Source organism: Lycorma delicatula, chromosome 8 (assembly GCF_047948215.1).
Source record: "Lycorma delicatula isolate Av1 chromosome 8, ASM4794821v1, whole genome shotgun sequence".
Lineage (NCBI taxonomy): Eukaryota > Metazoa > Arthropoda > Insecta > Hemiptera > Fulgoridae > Lycorma > Lycorma delicatula.
The window spans coordinates 96,361,660-96,389,051 of NC_134462.1; the positions used below are offsets into that span (position 1 = coordinate 96,361,660).

Below are 27,392 nucleotides of genomic sequence, written 5' to 3' on the forward strand. Positions count from 1 at the left end.
AAATACGCCGCATGTTGACAATAAACCTGGGTCTTAAAACTGAAAGACCGCACGCACTCCTTTTTTTTTAAATCTGTTAAAAATTAATTTTGATAATATAATTTGAAATAATACCAGTGATTTTTTTTAATTTTATAAAATGCCCGAATTTAAAAAAAAAATATTTTTCTAATATTTTTCTAATATTTTTTTTTTTTTTTTGTCGTTCCAAAGTACTTACTTGATATTTGATTATTTAAAAAAATATAATTGCTTTACCAGAGAGGGAAGCATTTTATATTCTTATCTGAGGGTAGCTTTATACCAGCAATAAATTTTTCTAAATCTTATATTATATTAACGAAACAACTAGAATTTTTTCTCAACATATTGAAGTAGTGTTGAAACTTAATCAAAACTTTATTTTTATTATTTATATGTTATTTAAATATTCCTGAATAATTAACTTTGAGCGGATTGTACGTAATTTATATGAAAGTCACCTACTTCATATCATAACGAGTTCATATAAAATTTAAAACGAGTTACAGTAGTGCAGGATTAAATTAAGCTAAAATTTATCGATTTAATAATCATTAGAATGCTTCTTTTTATGATAAGAAAAAAAATTAATAGCATCTTAATACTTTAATCATTAAAGGAACGGTTAAATTTTAACCTCAACGAATTCCGGGAACTTTCTGTAATACCATACCCTGTATTCTTTATTGCATTATGCATTAAATAATAATTGTCCTTTTCCTGTTAACAACTAATTACTGAATAGTATTATCATTAATTGGATCGGTATTTACTGAATTTAATTCGGTTTGAAAATAAATAAGAATAAAACAAACGTAATGAAATGCGAGAGAAACAGAGATAATGAAGAATTGAATCAAGATGTAGGAACATAAGATAACAGTAGTTCTAAAATTTTACTATTTTGTGAGTAAAATTACAAAGGACAGAGAAAATAATTGAGATAACAAAATCATCTTAATATCAAATATACGTACCTTAACAAATAGAATAAAAAGATTAAAAATAGTTTTGGAATGTCTTTTATAGTAAATACCAACAAATAAAAAATAAATTATTAAAAAAAAAAAAACTAAAAAAGAATAGCGGGGTTTGAAAGAATGATGTTAAAAACGAATGAACCGATGTAATACGAAATAAAGAAATCTGAAGAGGAAGAGCAGAATACCGAAATATTAATATAAGACAATCTACCTTTATCAATCGGCAAAGTATATTAAAACACCCAGGATGTAGTATTTTAGTTAACAGCGAGATGTATTCTGGGTGAAAACTACAGACTAAGATAAAGGCTGGAATATACAAAAATACATAAATTAAGCGCTTAAGTTTTAATAATTATACTTAAATAAAAAAAAATTAGCCCGCTAAAGAATGAAATGGAGTATGGGATAAAATAGCTAATGAGTAATTCTACAAATAAAGAGTACTTTACTCATATATATTTTTGATAAATTTTAGAGAGGAACAAGATTCTCTTAGCGGTAAAAGAGTAGTTGATAAACCACTTTTAATTTTACAAAGAGTTAAATTAATAAAAATGTTATAAAGTTATTTTTGAAGTCACAGTTATATTAAATAAACATAGAGGTTATTTACAGACATATCTAAGTTTTAAGATGATACATATTGATTTTAAAAATGAACTGATAAGATATAAAAATTAGGCCAGACTTTTTTTTAATAATGATTAAATGAATATTCAAAATGTCTAGCGTAAAGCATACGTGCACGGAGAAAATATCTAAACCGAGAGCATTATCAGCGTACACGATGACTGATTACAGAACGTCTTAGCTTATCAAAATAGTTTTACGGGAAAATTATTGAATAATTCTTTCCTTTTTATCATTTTTTTAAAAATGTACGCTGCAATTTCATACTCATACGCATAAATAAATATATGTACAAAAAGGTATGTCAATAAATCAGACGATTTTAAAAATTTAATAGTTATAGTTAATAAATTTAGTCAAATTTAACTGTGCATTAATGCATCCGAGAGACAGCTCCATCCGGGAGGAGTGGGAGGCTTCGGTCTTCCGCCTTCAGTAATCGGGTGGGGACTCCTTTGAGATGCCACTGGGGGGAATGTAAGACCGTAGTCCAGTTGGAGGATCCCTTTGGGGGGTTCCCCACAAGAGGCGAGGCGTCAAGCCCGGAGTCCCGGTGGGAAGTTCCCTTTTGGGAACTTCTCATTTCAGGCATGATATGCAAAAAGACCGAGTCCCGGCTACCTGGGCGGGGCCTTGTGTCCTTCCGAGGTAGTTTGAGGCAAAGACACCTCTCGGAGCTGAGTTTATGCTTAATTGTGTGTCCAGCTCCATGAGGGCGGGAAAACTACAGATGTGTAAGAAAAAAACTGTGCATTAAAACATTCAACGTTCTCACCAATACATCCTTAAGACGGCTACCATATCGATTCACATATATTTCAAGTGTATGAACGAAAGGTGAATCAAAAAATAAGTTACACCCTTGCCGTGTTCTTGAACTGAAAGGGATATATTAATGTCTTGTGGTGGCAGCACTAGTTGTGGTGTTGTCTTCACGTTCCCCCAGCAGCAATTCTGTACGACATTCAGAACGTTTGTAGTGTCGTTGTCAATATAGCGTGTCCTCTAAAGGTTTCGTCCAGCATAGAAGTGCGTTCAGTAGTCCGATTTTTGTGGGGAAAAAATTACAATTGTTGTGAAATTCATCCCCAAATTGTTGAGGTATACGGTGAGAATGCAATGTCATGCCCCATGATCACAAAATGGTATCAAATGTTCAGAAACGGAAGAACAAATGTGAGTGACGAACTGAGTACTGGACGTTCTTCAGCTGCAAACACGACGGATAACGCGGAACGGTGAATGAAATGATCTTGAGTAATCGGCGCGTTAAAATTACAGAGACTGCAAGTGAGCTTAAGATCAGCTATAGTAGTGTGTTTGGGATTATTCACGATTAGGTTGGTGGCCGTAAATGTGTGCACGATAAGTGCCACATCTGTTGACCGACGACCACAAACATCAACATTTTGCGTCTGCTCTTTCTTTTCTTCAACGTTATTCCAGGACAGGTTCATATTTTTTGAAACAAATCATCACAGGGGATGAGAGTTGAGTGCTTCATTACACTCCTGAGACTAAACTAGCATCATAGGCATGGAGGCACAAAAATTCGCCGCAGCCAAAAACAGTAAAAACATCCCCACACGTTCGAAAGGTTATGCTGACAGTCTTTTACGATTCTGAGGAGTTGTTTACAGTAAATTTATACCCCGAGGAATAACAATCAATGCCGAATCTTACTGTGAGACTTTAAAAAAATTGTCTAAAGCTATTAAAGATGGAAGATTGAGCGATGGAGTCCTTTTTCTTCACGGCAACGCTACTCCTCATTCAGCTCATGTAATAAAGGAGTTACTGAAAAAATTCAAGTGGGGTGTATGGTCTCATCCACCTTACAGCCCTGACGAGTACTTCCTGTTTGTTCCTCTCAACAACACCTGGGAAGGGAGCGTTTCGCTAATGATGATGAACTGAAGGAAACGGTCCTTAAATGGTTGTAGGAAATTGGACGAAATTTTTATGAGAGTGGAATTGAAAAAACTTGTCACAAGATATGAAAAGTGTTTAGAAAAACTTGGTGATTATGTCAAAAAATAGATAAAATATGTAATTCTATGTTTAATAAAAAAAAAAAAAAAATTGTCATATAAATATGTATTTGTTTCATAGAGGTATTTGTAACTTACCTTCTGATCGTCCCTCGTATATATATATTTTCATTACAACATGTAATATATCGGCAGGAATTGCAGACTGCATTGTAACTTCACGATTAAGAATTTTGGTGATCTCACTGGCAAGGGATACCGTCGTGACATTACGTGCTACAGAAACTATAGTCCACTAACTACTACATACATTGATTCGCCTAGTTCTGTGACCGGTAGCTCAATTTTTTTGAAACCATATTTCTAGATCATTTAAGTTTCTCCATTATATAAGGAAGCCAAAAATTATTTAATTATTCGGATGTATCACGATACATGTAATACAACAATAATAGCATTCCCATCATTGTCCTCAAAAAAAAGGTATTGATCGATTATTCCAGAGAATGCTATTTATACACCATTTTTAGTGGTCATTTTTCGTTCGATATGGTTAATTTGTTTACTCGCATATCTACAAAAATGGAAATATGATTCTTCTCTCGTTAGCATATTATGAATAACGTCTTCTCTAACATTTATAAGATTCCAAAGATGGCGGCAAAAATTCATATGATTAAATTCATGACTCAATACTTCACTACTTAAGTTCATACGGGTGCACAGGTAAATCGTTATAAATAATCCTTTGGGTATTTTGAGGCCGAGTGAAACCGAATGATGACAGGTGGGCTTCGTAGGACTTCAGCTATTACATCTACGGTTTTCAAGCGTACGAACATTCCTTTTTTATCACGAGGCTTCTATTTTAACAATGAACTGGTTTCTTCAAAATTCTACAACCAAACTTCAGAGATATGAGCTGACGGCTCCGTATTATTCCGATGTATATGGAAGTGGCGATGATACACAGTCGTGCGACCGTAAAACTAACCCCGCTTTTGTAGATGCTTTAAACAAAAAGATAAAACGTAAAAAAAGATAACATTTATTGCTAAAAGTAGTTTTGAGAATGGAGGTACTCTGAAACACGTCAACTACAAATGGTAGAGTACAGTACTACGAAGAGCAGAAAATAATACACAAATCAATCATGATAATCCTAGTGGAAATATAAAAATTGCAAACATTTTAATAGCAAATTGTTTATAATCGCGGATTGCAAACGGCTCACCTGTTATGTATATTAACTTTTCATATACAATTGCCTTTAGCCAAACTTACAGTGTATTCTGTGTCGACGGCCACTTTGTGCTTACGTTTTCTTACATGGCTTCAAAACATGGATCACAATGTATCGTATGCGATGCATTGATGGTACTTAAAATTCGTATTAAACTGTCAAAATTTCGCCAGCACATAACAAAAACTTTGTTCTGAAGGCGATAAATGATAGCCATTAAATATATATATAAATGCGAAAGTTGTCTGTTTGCGACAGCATCTCGCGAGAAGCAACCGACCGATTGTTTTCAAATTCTCAGGATATATTTATGTTATTCCCAGGGAAGATTTTAAGCCGTAAATTGAGGCCCTAGCCCCCTTGGGGTGAATTAAAGATATTGTTAAAAAAAAGTTAATCCTTTTACTTCATTATATTTCTGTCACCATGGCAACAGAAATATAATGAAGTAAAATGACAAATTATTTTTTCTTTAATGAATATCTTTAAAATATTTAATATTCTCACAACCATAAGGATAATGAACGCGTTAAGGGTCCAAGGGGATCCGCCCCCTGGCTAGACGGTCGGACGAGTGAAATGAGTCCTGACCGGCTAGTAAATATATATATATATATATATATATATATATATATAAATGTTATTATGTTTTTTAGGGTTCAAAGCGAAGTTAATATTTTGCTACGAGTGTACAAGTGAAGGTCAAAATAAACAGATCACGTCACGTGACACGTCATCCCTCTGTCTACAACTCTACATCAGTAATCTTCCGGTGTTAGAACAAGTATTCAGAAGGGCAACATATATTATAGTAGAAGAATATGTAATAACTCATTCATATTCAATAAACTGGAATGATTTTAGAGCTAAGGTTTTCGTTTAATGACTAAATTTGATGAAATAGGTGTCGGAGATGACCGTAAATCGTTAACTGCCATCGCTATCGTAACACATAACTATCACATATTTGGAAGAAATATAGAAATCAATTACTAAAATTTGACTTATAAATCATTATTAAACTAATTTCTATTCGTTTAAAATTAGTACAAAAAATTATAAAATTTAAAATACGTTTAAATAAATTCTAATAATAAATAATTAATTTATATTTACCTTTGTTGACTTTCATTAAGTGCGAACCTATATATTAAATTAATCGTAAAATACACACATAAATATGCTATTAATTCCCGCCATATTAGTTTATAAACACTTCCTCTCCATCTGTAACAAAGAAAAAACAAAATGTGTAAATCTATTTATTCTCATATAGGCTAAATATAAAACAGTCTATTTTAACAAAAATAATAATAATAATATTAAATAAAATAATTTTCCATCGATATAACGTATAGTAAAATTATCCAGATTATTACACTGTTTTCACTATTTTTGGGCTAAAAAATATTGGGCTTCCATGACGTGGTAGGTAAACAAAAACTTAATCGTTTAAAAAATTTCTTGTATCCAAAATCATACAAAAATAACTATTTAATAATCAAACTTTGTAGGCTCAAATTCATTGATTGGTGAATTAATAATATCTATTACAATAAGATAAATCATTTCGACAGATATTTGAGTAAACGGTTAGAAAAATCTATTACACTCCTATTTTTAGAAATGGGCAGTTGTATCACCCACGTACCCTGGTAATGATAATAGTCGAATCTGACGACACCTTTTCTTTTTTTTTAAAGGCCTATTTATTTTTACTCTTAAGACGATAGCAGAATGAGCAATCGTTTTCCTCAATTCAATCTGAAATTATATACAAAGCGGTACATCTTCGGTTATTATTCCAGTAATCTCCTCCTTCCTTCAAGATCATATTCCAATAATAATTTTTTACCCCAACACTTCCTTCTAGAACCGTATTAACTAAACTTGGATTACCTAAACTAGATTTTAATATGCGTCCTACCGACCTAGTTTTCTCTTTGTAAAGTTTTAACACTAATTTCTTTCATTTCATTTTAAAGCCTTATAATTTCTTACTTTATCACCCGTTTAATTTTCAACACTCCGCTACAATAATAGCACATTTTACAACTTTTAATGGCCAAGTTTCGCTAAGTAATATGGCATTACATAACATACACGTATTTTTTAAGCATTTGTTTTCCAACTTCTCGATTTAAATTTGAATAGAATAAATTTCTTTTTTCACGAAATATTTCGTTATTTGTACCAACTTTACTTTTGTAATCTTCATTACTTCGACATTTCTTTATAAGTTGAATCCGTGATTCGATACCAAGTCGTCCTAGACGCACGTTTCAAAATTAATCACTCATTAGCGACTGTAATCGAACATTACACTATAAACGCATAAAATAAATAAATTCAACTGATTTATTCAAATATTTAATAGAATAAATTCCCCAATTACAATCTAAGACAACAAATTTAATGAATATATATTAAATCGCTTTTCTTCATTCCTGAGATAAAAACACATACATAATTGTGAAATGAAAGCAAAGAAGTAAATAATAATAAATAACATTTTGGATACAAAAAAAAAATCGTTTAAAAACATTTTCTACCCTGTGCACTACATAGAGATGAAAATTTATTAATTTTTCATTCTTTCGTAGTTTACAAATATCCCACATTTCCAGGACTTCATTTTTTTTTTTTAATACGTCTGGTTCATGATTTATACCGAAAAAAATATATGCAATAAAAATTTAGTCCTTTTGTGATGAACAATTTTAAATATATTAGCATATTTTTAATTTAATTATTGAAAATTTAGTGTAATGGTCATTTCAGTGTAATATTAGCCTATTAGTACAATAGGTAAACGATCAGTCATAATTATAACTTCGTGAAGCATCATTTTCGCGCGAATACAGAATAAAAAACCAATAAAAATGGTGAAAGAAATAAAGTTATTAAAAGTAATAATGTAACCTTGTTAAAAATTTTAGCGAATGGTGTTCTAACCCACGGATATCGTCCGGTTCTACTAAGAGTGCGGTTCTTACGTAAATACTGATTGAAAATATAGCACAGTTTTACTAAAATGAGGTATACTTTTGCAATCAACATTACAGAAATATATAGTTAAGCGATTTTTTCTTTTTGTTTAAGACACAATATATTACTGAACATGTCCCTGCTTAATTTCTAGCTAACGTATTCATAAATTCAAGAAAATGAAATATAACCATAAGAACTCATTGATTGGACGTTTGTTCTTATATAATTGTTATGTAAATTTAATATTTGCATGTCTAAGAAAACAATATGGGACTTGGAAATCTGACAGTCCTCTTTTACACTTACACAAAAATACAAATACACATGTAAACGTAAATATATAAATATTAATTATTGTGAAAGAGATTTCTGGAATATTCTATCGTTTTAATTTTAAAAATTGTTTACTTTTTCGGAATAATAAAGTTTAAATATATATAAAAATCCAAAAAATAGACCGATTAAACATAGATTGCCGGATCAGTAAAATACGAAATGGGTTTCCAGATGAGTAATGAGAGTATATAAGCTAGGATTACCAAACGCACAATGCATCAACGATACCTTCTACTACCGAGCGAATTTTTATTTTTTTATTTTTATAAAAATATATTTACATAATACAGAATATACAACCGGATTAAATATCCGATTGTGTATCTCATAATACATGTTATAAAAATGCGTTCCTGAATTCCAGCTAAATTACTGTAATATTAAACACATAAAAACGATACATTAGAAGACTTATAAATATGAGTGGAAAAATCTTGTGTTGTTGAATTCATAATTTTAATTATATTCATGATACCGTGTTATGAAAATCGTTTTAAGCAACTAGGATCTTCCCGAATGAGAAGTGAAATATTCGGTGGGAGTAAAGACCGTTGGTGGGAGGGTGGCCGAAACAGCTAATCATGTAGTTGTGTTAATGGAGAAGGCGGGGCACGGATCATTGTAACAGGTAGGCGTGAGCTTACTTCGCAGTAGTATGATCACATTTTATAAAAAGTAAAAAAATCAGATATGTAGTCATAGATACGTAGCCAAGGTGGGTGCTGAGCTATCAATCTGAAACAGATGTATAACAAAAGATTTATTTTTAAAATATTACAAACTTTTAATAATAAATTATAGTTTCATTTATATCTATTATAAATATCGATTCAAGACGAAAGGTTAAGAAAACAAATACCAAAAAATCGATTAAAAAACTCCCAAAGAATAGTAATTCATATCTTAATCCGAAGGTGCAATTAAAAAATCTCAAGTGGACACTACATAACTTCCTTCTAAGCCTATTAAATTACATGTACAATTTTTTTTAAAATGAAAAGTACATATGTTATTATACACATGTTATTTCATTCATAACTTAGATATTTTTTCATATTTAAAACTTTTTTTTTTTGTTATTGAATTATTCATCGTAAAACGTTTTACAATTAGAGAGAGGTTAATAATTATTAATAAATCAATATATTTAATTTAAAAAAAAAAAAGGTTAAAAAATGAAAAAAGGAAATGAATTCTGATTCGAACCGATGTGCCTTTCCCTTGTAAAATCCAAATGTTTCATTAATAAAAAATTAATTTGGCTATAACTCTGGAATCAATGAAAATAAGTACCACTATGATATATCGTTGAAAAGCTATCAATGAGGGCTTGTTACTGCAGTTAAGAAAAAGTCCAAACTGTTTTGAATTTTGGGCTTTTTTTGGACATATTTCGTTCAGTCGATTGCAATCAAAAGGAGAGGTGCACAACTAGATGTTGCAACAGTCCTAAATCCAACATTTCAACATCCTAGGGCTAATCGTTTTTGAGTTATGCGAGTTACATACGTAGGTACGTACATAAGTTATTCCGAAACTGGTCAAAATGGATTCAGGGATGGTCAAAATTGATATTTCCGTCGAAATTTGAAAATAAAAATTTTTCGCGATCACAATATTTCCTTTACTTCCTACAAGGAAATAGAAACCTATTAAATTCTTGCCGTTTGACAATCACATAAAATTGCCTGTACTATTCTATCCAAATTTTATTACCGTTCAAGTAATTTCGTAATATTTTGGAAAGAAAATAGTTTAACTTAAAGGCTTTATTGCGGAGAATTCCAGGAATTAAGACTTTGATTTCCAATTGTATGAATGATATGTGTTACTGTTGTGGAGAATAGAAACATCTCTTGGACACAATAAAAATAGCTCAGACGGTTTGTTCAACAAAAAACGAGATAAAAATCCAAATGTTACCGTTATCAGACCGCAAAAAAACCTTTCTTTCTTTTTTTTCCTGTTTAGCCTCCGGTAACTACCGTTTAGATAATTCTTCAGAGGATGAATGAGGATGATATGTATGTGTAAATGAAGTGTAGTGTCTTGTACATTCTCAGTTCGACCATTCCTGGGATGTGTGGTTAATTGAAACCCAACCACCAAAGAACACCGGTATCCACGATCTAGTATTCAAATCCGTGTAAAAATAACTGGCTTTACTAGGACTTGAACGCTATAACTCTCGACTTCCAAATCAGCTGATTTAGGAAGACGCGTTAACCACTAGACCAACCCGGTGGGTTCGCAAAAAAAAATCTTAGATTTTACAATGTTAACATTGGTCATTTTTAAAGTTAGAAAAAAATAAAAATTTTGAATTTCCTACTAGAAATTTAAAATTCAGCAGTAATTTTTTTTAATACCTTGAACTTTTAAAAAAATTCTACAGGCTGAAACTATGTTGTTGTTTACGTATTATTTTCTTATAATAATATAGAAACACACAAATAACAAACAGTCGATATAAAAATTAAAAAAAAAATTTTTTACTATTTGTATATGCGTAATAATAAAATTACTGGTTACAACCGGCGATGCTCTATCTAAGTGAATACAGAGACACAGTATCACATTAAGACGGAATAACCATGCAGAATAACGTCAAGAGTCTCATGTTATGAAACGAAGTGGTCGCCTTCTTTCATAAGTTTAAATACACTGTTACGCATCAATATAGCGGGTGCTCGACACAAAAACAAGGTAGATTAACAACTAAGAATATAAGACAACTTATCGATTATAAAAAAATAAGAAATAAATTATTTTTAAATTAAAAAACAAAAAGAAAAAGTAGGGTCTTATCGTCCCTCTTTATCAACTAATCTTTTTAACTTAAAAATAAAATTCAAAATAATTCCTATAAATAGATTTTCACTCTGCTCTTAGAATTGATTGGCGCCATGGTTAATAATATTAATTTGATCTTAGTAATTTAATCTCAGACACATTAACACCGTTCAAGAACATACAAAAGGAACAATGCAAATTAACGAATTTTGTGATTTCAGTTAATAAACATCGGCTCAGTAATAAGTACTTAAATAATAAACAGTCTATCATCGATGTAATTAAAAAAATTCTGGTTTTGGACATGTTGTGGTTTTCAAAATTAACGGATTTTTCCGTTACAAACGAGAGTACATGATTGAGAATGGATAACCCGATGTAATGAAAATACCGGTTATATAAAGAATGTGCTGACTACTTTGTTGTAAAAACGTATCCGTCCTACAAAGAAGTTTACCTCTTAGATAGGTTGTAGATAGTTAGGTCTATTTTAATTTATTTATGGACTGATCTGTCTAAAATATGCAAATACCATAAGCACAACACTTCACTTTTCGCTCGACCGAATAGATCACGTGAAGATAATTTCACCTAATTTAACATAAACATAGGTGTAATTTAACATAAATATTTTTATTTATTTTTTTTCTAAATGAAACGCTGTTCAACAATACTTCGGATAACCTGATTCTCATATGATATAATAATTATGCAGATAGATATTTAGAAAATAAAAAATGCTAACTTACACGTGCTTTTATATTTACAAAGTGCAATCTTTCCTAAAAAGAATCGTGACTTATTTAGAAAAAAAAATAATATCCACTTCCATCGGACAAACAATATTTTTCGGCTCACGAGAATAACCTCCTCATTAAACTTTCATTGTCAATTTAATAAACTACCGAATCGTTTAAAAAGACCCCATCCCAACAATGGAAAATTTGAAAAACAATTAAAAAGTTTTCTTTAAAACAGAAAAAATATTTCTCTGTCAATGAATTTTTAAATAATATTAACTAAAAATTGATTAAAAAAACCTGAATTTTTTTATATCTTTATTCTACGAATAATTTTTATTAATCGTGAATTATTTTATACTTATTTTTATATTTTTCTTCAAGACGGTATCGTTTATATTTTAAATAATTAATCCTTTTATTTTTTGAAATTAATCAATCTGATGCTGTTCTGATCAAGGTTTTTACCACGGTTTCCGTTGATCTATCCTTGCAAATACTTGAGCAGTCCTTTTTTCATTCCCTTCTAGAGCTACAGCTGTGCTATAGCGCTATCTAAACGGAAAACTATTTTAATCGGTCCGATGTCAGCGGATGTGGTTTTTCCGGATCTTGACTTTTTGACACTTAAGGAACCTAAAAAGCCGGATGGAAATTTTTTATTTTATATTCTTATGTTTATATGTACGTGTGTGCGGTATTGGCCTGTAAATCACCTTATATCTCCAGAACTACTGGACCGATTTTGACCAAACTTGGTCAGATTACTTCTATATACGGGCTATTGATGTCATTAAATTTTCAACTTAAAAGATCAACGAGGTGAGGTTGTAATGCAAGGTGACCTTAAGTATTTCGAGATTTCGCCTAATTAAGGTCATATTTTTCTTAGGCACATTTGTTAACAACTAAAAAATAACAATCTTTCTAAAGAAATTTTTTGCAAAATCGCACCCCCACCCCAAAAAATGTTGTAGTCGACTGCTATGTTGTGACGTCACAGGTGAGCGGTAGGATTAAATAAATGAATAATATTTAAAGTGCAAAAAAGTAACTCTTGGCTGGGTCTAGAACTCTATGGTTTGGTTGAGTCGGTAACTGGAACGTTAAGCCTCGCGGCTACACCAGTCTAACGACTGTACAAGCGAAATTCGTTTTATGCAAGTTGTGAAATTACATTAATTTAGTTAGCGCCGACCGTCGCCGCTAGTACCCCAAAGAATATTGAATTAAATAAACGAAAAAATATTATATTTAAATAAAATTATAAATGTTTTAAATTAAGTTGTGCGTGTAAACCGTGCATCAGAAACAACCCACAGTTAGAGGACTTTCCTGGGAAAGTCTTACTATTGTGTTGTCAGTTTTTTTTATCCAAGGAGCACCTACCCGTTCCTGATATGAGCTGTGTAATATATTACCAATATTATGTACAGACTGGAATAAAGATTTATTTAATAAAAACGTCCAATTTATTTTAAAACTGTATTTTTTTTTTAAAAGGTCGACAAGTTTGCATATATTAAAATAAAGGAACATTTTGTGAAGTATTTTTTATAGTTTTTTATAATCGTATCTTTGTAAAATTTTACCTAATAGGCTTACTTACAACCAATAAAATATGTAAACCTCTTCGTGGGATAGTTTAGAACAGGAAATTTGTTGCGATCTACAAAACATTCCAGTTATAATAATTAAGGAAATTGCAAATTATAATGACTTAATTTAATCCGTATAAATTGATTTATGAGATTTATAAACAATATTACAGTAATTTACAACATATTTACATTAATCAAATTGACAACTATACACTAGACTATATAAGAGATATTTCCTGAAGCCCTTCGGTTATATTTTGAAAAAAGGCAAACTTGTAATTGTTTTATAAGTTTATTAAAAAACAGAGTCAACACTTTAAACTGGTTCGAAATTAAAAAAATCATTTCAAAGTAGAATAAAGCGAGTTAAAGAAGTCAAAATAATTAACGACCGAAGAAAAAACTTTTAACTCTAAAAAATAGAAAGGAGAAAAACAAAATCGTCTTATTCTAATTTACAACTATATTATCCCGTTTTCATTACAAAAAGAAGCCCCAAAAACCTGTAATCTTATTTTTTATTTTGATGGCTATACCTTTACTGCTGCTGCAGCAACACAGCTGCAAAGAGAAAGTGTAGCGATCGGTCAAAACACTGGGTATCGAGGTTTTTGCAAAATCGACGTTTCAATACCCCTTTAGTCTAAAAACCATAATGCAAATTTTATAAATTCCTGGAAGATGTATTTACGAACGTATATACGTGATCAGCCTTATTTGGATTATTATCTCTGGACTGATTCAACATAAATTTTCGGAAATGGCTGAAAATAATTCTATTCATGATGATGGCATTAAATTGGGGTAGTTTAGTTTTCGGTATTTTTATTTTTTTGCTTTTTGTGCAGTAATCGTAAAAAAAAATAAGCTTTAGCACGATTAAAACATATTTATCAAGGTATTTAAAACCGCAAACTTTTAAGTCAATCGGATTTAGGGTATTTAACATTATTTGTAAATAATTTTTACCTTACATCTGCACCGATCCGAGCAGAAAAGTTGAAATTTGGCACAGATATTTGGCTATATATGTATGTACCCTAGCTTCGGCAAGATTTTCGACCCTATTGGACAACAAGGGCATCATCGTATTTTTTTTTTTAGTACAACTGTTTTTTAGCCTCATTGATTAAAATTGCAACAAATCGAGCAAATTTATTAAGGTGAATAATTATACAAAGAAATACTTTTATGCGCAGGAAAACAAGCGATCTGAATGGAAACTGTATTTAAAATATGAATTTTTTTAAACTAACTTTTAAGTTTGTGAATCCAACTGTATGCATTACCTGCTCCCTGTCGCAGCTTCGCCCGCGCTATATGATTACTTGCGTTTCCCGTCACGGTCAATTTTTTATTTTACGATTTTTTCGTGAAGTAATCGGAGGCAGATGCAGCCAATTGCACATAAGTAACGGTGGTAGTGGCTGTATTTATTGAAAATACCCCGTTTCAATTTTGAAAATCGGAAGATTGGTTGCAGCAAAGATATAACAGCATTTCTGAATAACCGTGATCTGTTTGATCAAGAATGTACCTGATGAATGCAAAAGTAAGCCTTCGACCTGTTAACAAATATACCGTCTGAATTTTGAAAATCGCACGATTGTTTACAAAGACATAAAAGCACCCCATTATACCTCCCAAAAAAGCGCCCCAGGGGCAACCAATTGATAGTAATAATTGGTCTAGCCTCCCACAAGGTGCTCGAATACCTCACCGCTATAGCCTCACACGGAATCCACACAGAAAGCTCATTATTGTTACAAATTCTTATAAATTTATTAATATAAAATTATTTATCGTAAATTTAATTCTACTATCTTTGTAATAGTATTTATTCGATTGATTTGAACATTCAGTTCAAACCCAGTTCACACAACGATAGAGACTCACAGTTCATTAATTCAATTCATTAAAGTTTATGCTTCAACCGGCAAATCTCCAGTACTAAATATATTTTTTTTCGAGAACAAATATTTCTAAAAGCCTTCTCAGTTAGGCCAAGAAACTTGGCTAAAAATTTGGTAGCAATTGATCGAATAGTTTTTTGTTTATCTCGAACAAACAAAAAACCCCTTCCTCTTTATAAAATTGTATAGATACGGAAATTTAAAAAAAAAAAAGACGATCCAAGGAACCGATAAACATTAAAAATCAGAGACTTTTTAAAGAACTAACAATTTTTTTTTTAATTTCTGTTACCCAAATATTTTACTAAAATAAAAACTTTTATTTCTTTTAATAATTAAACATAGTACAATTTTGATGTTTAAAACGTTATTTGGTAACGACGTCTGCCGAGGCTCTAACTTTTTTACTACGAATTTTTCACTTTTTTTCTCGATTGTACTATTAATACTGTATTATCTTAAGCTAAAATCGTCATTTGGTCAATGAGGTCAAATCGGAGCTAAATTTTAAATATTTTATTGAACATTTATTTTTTTTTACTCTAAATATTGGATTTTAAGTTATTAATATTTAAAAACTCTACGGCGTATTTGAAATAAAAATTAATTAAAGGCATAGTCGGAAAGTTAAGCAACTCTTTGTCAGTTTCTATTAATTAGCTGAATAATTCGTATGACAATTGCCTAAATAGCTTTTTTTATTTGTTGAAGAGCTTCGAAAAGTTCCACATATTTCTAAAGATAAAAAATAAAATTCCATGTAATGCAAGACAACTTTCGATCAATAATTAAAAGAAAATAAAGATAAAATAAAATATTCCGTTTACAAAATATCGGTTCAAAATTAGATTTTTTTCTCTAGGATATAGGTAAAGTCATCGAAATAATGATATTCAAAAACAATAAATTAAAGTTAGCCATCGGGAAAACGGGTTTTGCTAAACAATTGCCGACAATTCACTAATCGAAAATTCAAAATAACACTAAAGAAAAATGATAAAAACCTGCTTTTTTAATTTTTAAGGGTTTTTAAATCTGGTTTTAATTTATTCAAAATAAGGATATGGTTGCAAAATAAGTCGCTATCCATTCTAAAAAACAGACTTTCCAGAAACAAATAAAAATAAGGACAAAAATACAGAAAATCAATTAAGACTATTAGTATTGAGACTATTCCTAAGACTCCTCTCTGGAATATGAGAATATGTATTAATTTTTTTTTTTTTTATAAAAGTTTTTCTATAGATTTTTTTAAGTATTACACACCAATATGTTTAAATATCAGAAATACATCAGGCTATGTATCCGCACTTCAGTACAGAGCGATAATAACAATAAAAAAATGAAAAATTATCTTCCAATCATCAATCTTGGTTATATAACTTCTCCTTTAAAACTCTACCATTGAAATTCTATCTAAAAGAAACTTATTACGGAACCGTCAGAGGAGTTTATTCTACAAAAGAAAAAAAAATCGAAACAACAATGTGTACTGTCCACTCTCTCTTTAGCAGAAAAAAATTGTTTTGTTTATAAAAAACTGATAAATAGTATTTTTTTATAATTTATTTAAAATTATAAATTGAAAAATCTTATTTTATTTTTATTTGCAATATAAATAGTGAGACAAATTTTCAACACAGAGTATTAACAAAGTATGGGAACCCTTAAATAATTTTTAAACCGTTAAAGATAGAAAAATTAAATGTACAAATGCTCATATCTCAAACGATCGATTTTTTGATATGAGATTGCTCTTTGGAGAGTAGAGTAGGCCATTTTTTTACACAGACTTAGAAAAATATTTAATGGCTACTTATTCTGGTTAGGGTTTTCGTAGCCCAAAGTTTTTTTACGTCAAAATATTTGTTTTTTTTTTTTTTAATTACCTTGAAAATGATATGTCATATTTTTTCCATTAAAATTTGTTTAATTGCTTCCCAGGTTGCCTGCACTGATGTAGTGGTTCCATATGTCAAAATAGATCATCACTAGGTAGGAGCGTTTGCTAAATTTCATTTTTCTTTGTTTAATTATTGTAAAGTTATTTACCGGTTGCCATACTTCAATAACATCTTATATAGATGTAAGTATGTCAATACATACAAATTCTATTTATTTATTAAATATTTTTAAAAGAATTAGTAGAAAAATAAAAAATATATTTTTTATCTTTTTTATTAATTTTTTCCTTGCTTGATGATATCACCACATAAGCTTGAAGCTTGTGCCTGGGATATGGAAATGGAATTTGTAGCGTATGAAAAACGCCATACATGACTGGGATCCGAACCCGGGACCTCCGGATGAAAGGTGAGACGCTGTCACTCCGTCACGGAGATCGTATAATTATAATGAGTAATAATACAATAATTATCAAGTTTATTGTTACAGCCTATATTTTTACGGACTATATAAATTCTGATAACTTTAAACATCATTATTGTCAGCTTTTATATATTTTATTAAATTCATGTAGAAATTTCTACCGACGTATTTTCCTTCCTTATAGTAACAAGTAGATCTAATAAAATTGTACACTAACACAGGCGAACACGAAGCAACATTCCGACATGTGCTCTCTGATTAAACCACTAAAGTCAATCGCCTATATAAATATACGTTATACTTTAAACCCAAACCCGAATAACAGAGCGCGATGCGGATTAGCGACCGGAGTAGCCTATGTACAATTGTGACTCCATTCGATTGAATGCTGAAATGCTGTTAACTAGTTGTTCAAAGTTGCCACACCTCAACGCGACTGATATTGTCTGTATTTCTTCAGTTCAGTTCCTGTACCGCCCGGTCGGCAACACTGTAAAAACCGGAGTCATTACACTACTTCATTTCATTTCACTTCAATAACATTTAATATCCTAATTTATACTGTTATTACTACTATTTTAATAATTTTACTACCGTTAATAATTTTAATTTTAGACGGCGATTAGTTTTATTTTAACAGAAAATATCTTAATATTTTACTACACAGATTATTTATGTAATTATTTAAGAACGATAAAAATCAATAATGTATTTTCGATTACAAGTTGTACATGTACTGAATACAATAAATCGTTTCATGACATAAAAATATAAATCGTTTCTTAGTTACAAAGCCTATTCAAAGTATACGGAAATAAGCGCATCGTTTACAAATCCTATGTGTATTCTGTAACGGGATATCTAAAAATAAAATAAAGATCGAAAAGGGCTTGATAAGGGGCTACATCAGGGTTATTGGATATTCTCAGTAATCCGATCGGCGCAAAATAAGTAATGTGCTGCTGCTCTTATCTAAATAAAAAAAGTACACATATCTCAAAGACTACGGACGGGATGATTCCCGCCGTCTAAAGTAGACCTTGAGCTTCCTCGGGGAGGGAAATGAACATTTACCTGAGATTATGGTTCCTCCCAGAATAAGTCCTTCGTACGTTATCACTCACTCATTTTATTTATTCTAAATGAGTTTAGGATAAACTCATAGATAGTTTTTCCCGTAGGAAAGAAGGAGATGGTTGGTCTGATTCCGATAGGTTCTCCGTACTGACGATCTGAAGTTCTGAAAGGACTGTATGTCTTTCATGTTTAGTAGAACTGCCTTCAGATCGATTGAGGGAATACGTTCTTGTGATTACGATCGGGTGGTTACACGATAAGCCTAACAGCTTGAGTTTCTATCGGGGAAAACTCATCCTGATAAGCTGTCCTAAAATGCATTTTACCTAATACAAGGTAATGGTAATACGTTTACTTTATTTACATCGATGAATTTTTAAAATACGAGTACTTTTTCATCGATGATGTTTTAAAAAATGGATAAAAAATTTCGAGTTCGGATGTTACAAAAATTATAATGTACACCCACTATTTTGGTTAAAATGATAAAATAAGCTTCGAAAATTAATCGAAGCTTACAATAGATCGGTCTTCACGTAAATCAAAAGGAAATCTGGATGTCCGATGATACCCTGGTATTTTCACTAGATATCTTGGATTTATTTTATCAGGTGATGTCTAGGATGAGAAGAAAAAAATCGCTGGATGTTAGGCTTATCTACAATAAAAAAAGAACAATTTGTAAACTTGTCCAAATTCGTGGAAGAGAATCGTGTACTGAATGGTGGGGTAGTGCGGACAATGGATACAAATATAAAAAAATGGATGGGTTCAATAGACATGGTACTATGGAGAAGATCTAGTGGGGTAATCGTAAAAACCGTGTTCGGAATGAAGATGGTGAGACAAAAGATGAGAATCTACCGGGAATATCGAACGGTGTTAATTAGAACATTACAACAACACAGAACGAGGTCCGACAAACCGATTCTTTCTTTCTTTTTCCTGTTTAGCCTCCGGTAACTACCCTTTAGATAATTGTTCAGAGGATGAATGAGGATGATATGTATGAGTGTAAATGAAGTGTTAGTCTTGTACATTCTCAGTTCGACCATTCCTGAGATGTGTGGTTAATTGAAACCCAACCACCAAAGAACACCGGTATCCACGATCTAGTATTCAAATCCATGTAAAAATATCTGGCTTTACTAGGACTTGAACGCTGTAACTCTCGACTTCCAAATCAGCTGATTTAGGAAGACGCGTTAACCACTAGACCAACCCGGTGGGTCCGACAAACCGATTAAAAAAGTTATAAGTGCGTGTTCCTAGGAAAAGGAGAACCGTGGAAGGGAATAAATAATTCAAATAAATTGGTTCGAAATAATTTTTTCAGTCAGATGAAATAATCAGTATTTAGCGATTCAACTGGTTCAAAAAATTAACAAAACTGTCATACGTACTTAAAAAAGAAAATTTTTTTAAATTGTTCAAAATAATAAATCATTTAAAAAAAGCGGATATCTATGTTGCTCAACTTTCTATTAGCAAATAAAGTAATTCTTCTCCCGGTGATGAATTTTGAAAATTATTATTCATATTTGGACTTCAGGACTACTTGTTTTCTTATTTATTTATTTCAGATCTCCTCAAAGAATTAAAAACAAAGATAAAATATGTAGAATGATTTAGTAAACAACTTAACAGTTATGAATAAAAACACTTGCACAGTTCTGCGTAAGAAGAACGACTTTTCATTTTTTATTTTATTTCCTTTTGAAATAATATCAGGTTATTCTAATTTAAAATTTTTCAAAGAAAACGCATTAAGAAATGTATAAGAAACAGAATTAAGTAAACAAATTAAAATACGATAAAATTATACACAAATACAAATAAAAAGAGAAATAATTTTAGTATAAGAAAATATTATACAATTTATAAACCTGATCATTTAGATTAATTTTTCTTTAATCGCTAAGGACAAAGACGGGGCATTTATTTTGAAGCAAGAGGGACGAGGTAAACTATCAAATTGTTTCTAAAACTGCCATTAATAGTAAAAATTGCTCCAGTAAATTTTTCACCAAATTGTACCCGCGCGACAAAACGGGAGGTTTTTGAAATGTATATTTTTTTTGTTTTAGGATCGGAATAAATGTTAAGTATTTTTTTTTAAGTTTTCAATGAAGTTTTAAAAAATACACCTATATCTCGAAACGTAGGAGTTTTATGTTGAATGGGATTAACTATCTCACCGTGATTTTATCCATATTTAAAGAAACATCAATACTCATGTATAAGAGTCACCTCTGATACATCTCTCTGTACGTATAGACACATATCAATCAACACACATAGATGTATACCTTAATTGTTTTTTCCCATTTTTTAGAACTAGAAGGCCTAAAAACATTGAGAACTAAAAATAAAATTAAGTAATCAAAATGTTGACTCGTTACTTTATCTTATAGTATTTTATGCTACTCTAGTCGGTAATGTAAAAATCAGTATTAAATATTTTTCAATGTTTTAACAGGTCACTTTTCTTGTCTCAAAGGGACTGAAAAAAAAAAATGTTTTCTCGCCGTTCAGTAACTTAATTCTTTTCTATATTATATTATAATTAAAATTTGATCAGTTTAGACAAATTCATTACAAGCACAATTATTTAATTAAAGAATAGGTAAATAAATATAATTTATTTTTAAATATTAAAGTACAAGATGTGAATGTATAATAATAAAATATGAGTACAATGTACACAATGAAGCATAAACGAATGAAAGAGTGAACGTTTGAAAGTAGTAGTATTATTTATTTGTTGTGTAGGTCGTGGTCGTTTGCAAACACGATAGTGACAGACAGCGCGACGTAGTGGCATGCGGTGAAGTTAACATGTATAGTCTACCGCTCACTTCAAGGTCTCGTCCTTTACATTAGAACACATTTCAACGCTACATAAAATGTGAATGTGTCTATGTTTCTTATAGGTTTCTTGTTTTAATACAACTACCTTCTATAAATTACACACACGCGGGCGCGCACATACACACATATATAAATATATATATACGCAAACGTTTATGATTTCTTGAAAATCAAAAGCCATTTGCTAAACGCTAAACTTATTAAGAGTACAGAAACGATATGTCGTTGAAACAATCTAAGACGGTTTTTTTTATAATTTCTTTATTTCTTTTATATTGAAAAATTAAAAAAAAAAAAAAAAAAATAGTTAATAAAATTAGACGATGAAAAAGAACAAAAATTACCATCAAATCTGTTCTCAAAATATAAACATGAAACGAGAGCAGGAGTAGTAGAGTTTAGTTAAGAAATTAAAATTTTCCATATATGAGAAATATAAAAATACACTTTCAAATAAAAAACTGCAGCAAACAAGTTCAAAACTTTAAACGAGATCTAATTAACAATAGATTTACATTCGTAGCAGAATTAAATACTAAAAATGTACAAAAAAAAAAAATGAAATCAAACAAATAATAACACCAGAGTCCTATAAAAAAAATCAAAAACTTTTCAAAGCAGCAGTAATGGTATTTAGGTGATGCACCTCACAATGATAATTAAACAACCAGTATACATTAACTGATTTAATAATACTAAAACAATAATAATGAAATTACTCGTAATTATTGACAATTAACAGATGTACGTAATTTATGTCGACCTCATTTATATATTTTCAATAATATAAGATTTAAAAAAAAAATTACTAATACTCGAACTTAAAATGAAAAAAGTAAATAAAAAACACTGAACGAATCAACCATTACCTTCATAAGGCCGCTTAAGGTAATTGGGGGAGTTATATTGAAATTTAAAACCCGTAACCGATATATACTTGATCCCAGTGGTGGCTTTTAATGGTAAATTGAATCATAAAAATATTTAATCACAATCTACCAAATTAACCGGTGTCAAATCATCTTACGAAATCGCAGTGAGCATTAGAAAAAAATCTGTAAAAATAACAAAATTATATTTTACGTTACCATGTCAATATTTGTTTTCCAAATGTGTTCGTTGCAATTTGTTCAACAAATGATTCAATATTCAACGAATGAAATTGAACAATAACCAAACCCCTCCTTCCCTCCACGACCCATTGAGATGAGGATAATTCTACGTATGACATGTAAACGAGTTGTAGTCTTGTACAGACTCAGCCCGACCATTTCTGAAACGTGTAGTTAATTGAACCCCAACCACCAAAATACACTAGTTTCCGCTGTCCAGTTATAAAAACAACTAAATTGTTTACTTGGATTTGAATTTCAGAACTTCGACTTCGAAAATCTGTTAATTTACGAGAGAAAGTTACCCACTAGATCAGCCCGGTAAGCGTGTTAATATAGAGCACGATTTTTTATTTATCTGTAAAATATTATATATAGATTACAAATTTATCTGAAATTAACCTTCACGTTAGATAGTTTTATTTACTCGTATATAAGATTAAAAAATATTAGCAAACAAAATATTTAGATTTTTTAAAACGTAATAAATTGTTTAATAATATTTGTCAACACAATAATACCATACTGTTATCATTGTTACTATTTCAACTAAAAAGAATTATCATTACCAGAAATATTTTTTGTGGCTAATTTATATCTGTTTTTTAATATATAATTTAGTAATACTAATAGAGTTCTTTTGATAATACTAATGAGAAGTTTTATATATATATTTAAAAAAATATTATTTAACATTATAGGAAAGCAATACATTTCAAATTTCTGTTTAAAAATCGGACAAATAAACTGTCCCACCTCACGCTCCCATACGTAAGAGGAAACTGGATAAAACATTTGATGAACTCGTATTAGTGAGATTACCCGATAAATGATTAATTAACCAAATTTCCTGTTTCGGAAACTGCAATTTTTTATTTTTTTTACGGGAGGTAGGAGCTTCATTCCCTAATGCTGAATGATAAACTGAAAACCATTTTCCATCTGGAAGAAGGGCATGGTTCCGTAGAGTTTATGATAGTGTTACGAATAAGCATACTACATTATTAATTCATACATTTGTTAATGGAATGAAAAATAACAATGAAAACGGAACAGAACCATTTTTAACTTATACAGGAAGAGGAAATAATAAAAATAGTCTTTTTTTTTGTAGATTCATATCGTACACGCTTTAACATTGTGGGTAGGAATGCAATTTTTTGAATCGCTTAAAAAATATTGGCATATACTTTAATTCTGTTCTCACAATGTTTGACAAAGAAAAAAGCTACGTAAAACATAACAGAAAAACGCTCTTTTTTAACTATTGTTATTTTTGAATAAAGAAATCGATACCGAATTAGAAACAGCTAAAAACCATTATATAAGTATTTTAAGTCAGTTTTATTTATTTATTAAATCCTTTACATTTTATTTCTATTTTTATTTAAAATATGAATATTGCATACGCTGGCTCTATGAAAAAGATTGCTCGGAAGGCGAAATATTCTTCTCTTGATGAGAAGAATGGACCATGCTCCAAAGAACGTCGTAAACAGACTTATCGAGCGTGAGCCAAGACTGACTAGAATGCGGGAAAATATATTATTTTTTTACCGTAAGTTATTGGTATTTTTCAAACAATATTCCTGTACTTTTTTCACAAAAATATTCTTTGAATATTAGAATTAGAAATAGATCATTAAGTTATAACAATCAGATACCATGAGATTAGAGAAAAAATAAAGTTTAAACCGTCAAAGTAGACCATGTTTTTTTTTTCGTTAAAAATAATTACTACAGAATTATCAGAAAAATTTCGTCTACAAAATATAAAAAAAAAAATCATCGTGATCATCCATTCGGTAAGGATTGAGTAACGTTTGAACATACACCTTATACTACTGCATTCATTATATAACAACACATTCTAAGTATTGAATTGAAAACTTCTCCATTTTTTAATAAATTATACAAAAACTCGTGAAAAACTTCAGTACAGTATTGAGCGTAAATAAATAAATACTCTTGCTCTCTCTCAAACACACACACACACACACACACACACACACACACACACACAGAGAGAGAGAGAGAGAGAGAGAGAGAGAGAGAGAGAGAGAGAGAGAGAGAGAGAGAGAGAGAGAGAGAGAGAGAGAGAGAGAGAGAGAGAGAGAGAGAGAGAGAGAGAGAGAGAGAGAGAGAGAGAGAGAGAGAGAGAGAGAGAGAGAGAGAGAGAGAGAGAGAGAGAGAGAGAGAGAGAGAGAGAGAGAGAGAGAGAGAGAGAGAGAGAGAGAGAGAGAGAGAGAGAGAGAGAGAGAGAGAGAGAGAGAGAGAGAGAGAGAGAGAGAGAGAGAGAGAGAGAGAGAGAGAGAGAGAGAGAGAGAGAGAGAGAGAGAGAGAGAGAGAGAGAGAGAGAGAGAGAGAGAGAGAGAGAGAGAGAGAGAGAGAGAGAGAGAGAGAGAGAGAGAGAGAGAGAGAGAGAGAGAGAGAGAGAGAGAGAGAGGAGAGAGAGAGAGAGAGAGAGAGAGAGAGAGAGGTATGTGATGAAATCGAGGATAAAATGTGAAGGGTGTTGATACACAATCGATATTAGTACGTTTGTATGTTACTACTTGCTAATACAACTCGCACCCAAGGTTGTAAACCTTTTACAATTTTTCAAGACACTCGCTCGTTTTCAATCTTCCTGATTATATACACATAATGGAGGCCAATGTATTTAAAAAGTTAACTTAAACCGCAAAATAAATCTGTTTCGCTAACTTAATTCCGTTAAACGTTTAAGCTGACAGTTATTTAGTTGAAAAACTGAAATACAGTGTCAGTTCCCTCCTTATCTAACGACTTACACGTCCTTTTCAATTTTATTAACCCGAATATATATATCATGAAGAAATTTTATTGACAATAAAGGCGTGAAATAATAAGTTTTAATAAAAGCGAACAAATGTTTAATTTTATCGAGTCGTTTACACAGTGAAATGTATTTTTCCAGTAATTAATATTGAGCCGGTGTAAGAGAGTATCTTTTTCTAGCAACTAAGACAGAGAAACTAGCATAGTACTATATATACTATCGGCATACCGACTACATCCGTTATATAAAATGCATGTAAAACAGTTTGACAGTTCTGATGTCAACTTGTAATTTCTACGGACGCTTAGCACCGACGGATATCTTTATCGGTCTCGAACGACCTATATAGTTGAATTATATCTCATGAGTGTTAAACTTAATAAATCGTTTCACGATAACGTTTAAAAAATTGGGAGATTTTTATTATACCCCAAAATTACTTTAATTCTAACCTATGAAATTCCTTTTCATTACTAAAATTAGTCCGAAGAAACAGAAAAAAAAGTTAAAAGAGTATCTTTCTTGAATAATTTTAAAACTTACCTATTTTACGTCTGGTGAAAACTGAAAAAAATCTAAAATTATGTCTTATAAAATAAGTTTTTCGCAATGCTTTCAGCCAAATGAAGGCGTTTCTCATAAATAATTATTCCCAATTTTCAAGTAATAGATATTTCGGCCAGAAAACGTTAATTTTATGCAAATAAAAATTCAGCTTATCATAACGAACGCAAATATCAGTTTTTAAATTTAAAAGAAGTAACCATTAATGAATAAAAAATTGCTATCGTTAAAAGAGTATCTATAATTCGTGGTTTAAAAAACCATGAACACAAATCGAGTGAAGGATGGTTTATTTATTAGGCATTTTAAAGGTCATCATTTAAAAAAATTTTTTGGCTTGTATCGCAGGCACGTTATTGATCGTGTGGCCCAAAAAGCGTAATTTTCTTCATTTTTTAAAACAAATTTCAGTAGTAAAATTAAATTGCATAAATTAACCACAAAAAAATTACCGGAGATTAAAATAAAATTACCGGTAACTTTTACCGTTGTTATGAAACGAGTAATTAAGTTGCAAACTCATCGGTAAAAATGAAAAGCATCTGTATGTACCTGGACATAACCGAAGTATAATACGCTTGATATGACCTTAATCCCGAATATAGCACAGACAAAATAGCACTAGCACGACCGCGAACCCAATACCAAGGAAAACGAGCAGTGAAGTGGTTTCCCATCGACTTAAACTACTGAGCCCATATAAACGCGTATATTACGCCAAGCGCAACGAAACAGTCAACATGCAGTCCTACTAGTGAAACTTTAGTCTGTTTACCGTATAGCGAATAATATAAATGCTGTCAAACAAATTAAGTCTTCAAAAGACTGGCGAAGACCTGTGTAAAGCAATATTGATGTACTCCTTTAGTACTGTTTTGTTTCTAGTCCGCAAGGGAAATCGTAATCGAATACATATCCTGTGTGATTATAATCATCTTTACCGAGTTAGATTAAAACCAATTTGATATTACTATTCCCAGAATTGAACGCGGAATAATAAAAATAATATGTTGATCTCTAAATAGCTACCAGCAATCGAAGGACAGGACAAATAATTCCTTCAGTAATATTTATTTTATAATTTCATACAAATAAACAAATAATAATAATTTATACCAATAAAACCGGTCGGCCTGTACGTCTGTAGAAATTAGATAATTAATTATTCATTATTTATGTACAAAATGAATTACATGTGAACAAATCCATACTGTAGTAAATATACTGGGTTTTTCCACAGCTTCATAATGTTTTCTTTAACTTAGGCGAAAAATTAAAAAAAATAATGACACGACTCGGTAAGAAATCTTTTTTTTTACGTAAGTAATACTGGTAAATTTTACTTTATTATAGATTAGATCGAAACGTTATTAATTTTTGTTATAATTTCTGTAA

At 30.7% G+C, this 27,392-nt stretch overlaps 1 protein-coding gene across 2 annotated transcripts in view; it reads right to left on the bottom strand.

Moving 5' to 3' along the window:
* Positions 1 to 27,392, bottom strand: part of Best2 (bestrophin 2) — a 380,716-nt gene that overhangs the window by 164,122 nt on the left and 189,202 nt on the right. For both annotated transcript variants that reach the window (XM_075372465.1, XM_075372464.1), the window contains exon 2: positions 5,988 to 6,098. In XM_075372465.1, coding sequence (XP_075228580.1) covers positions 5,988 to 6,098 — 111 coding nt within the window. The remainder of the gene's footprint in view (positions 1 to 5,987; positions 6,099 to 27,392) is intronic.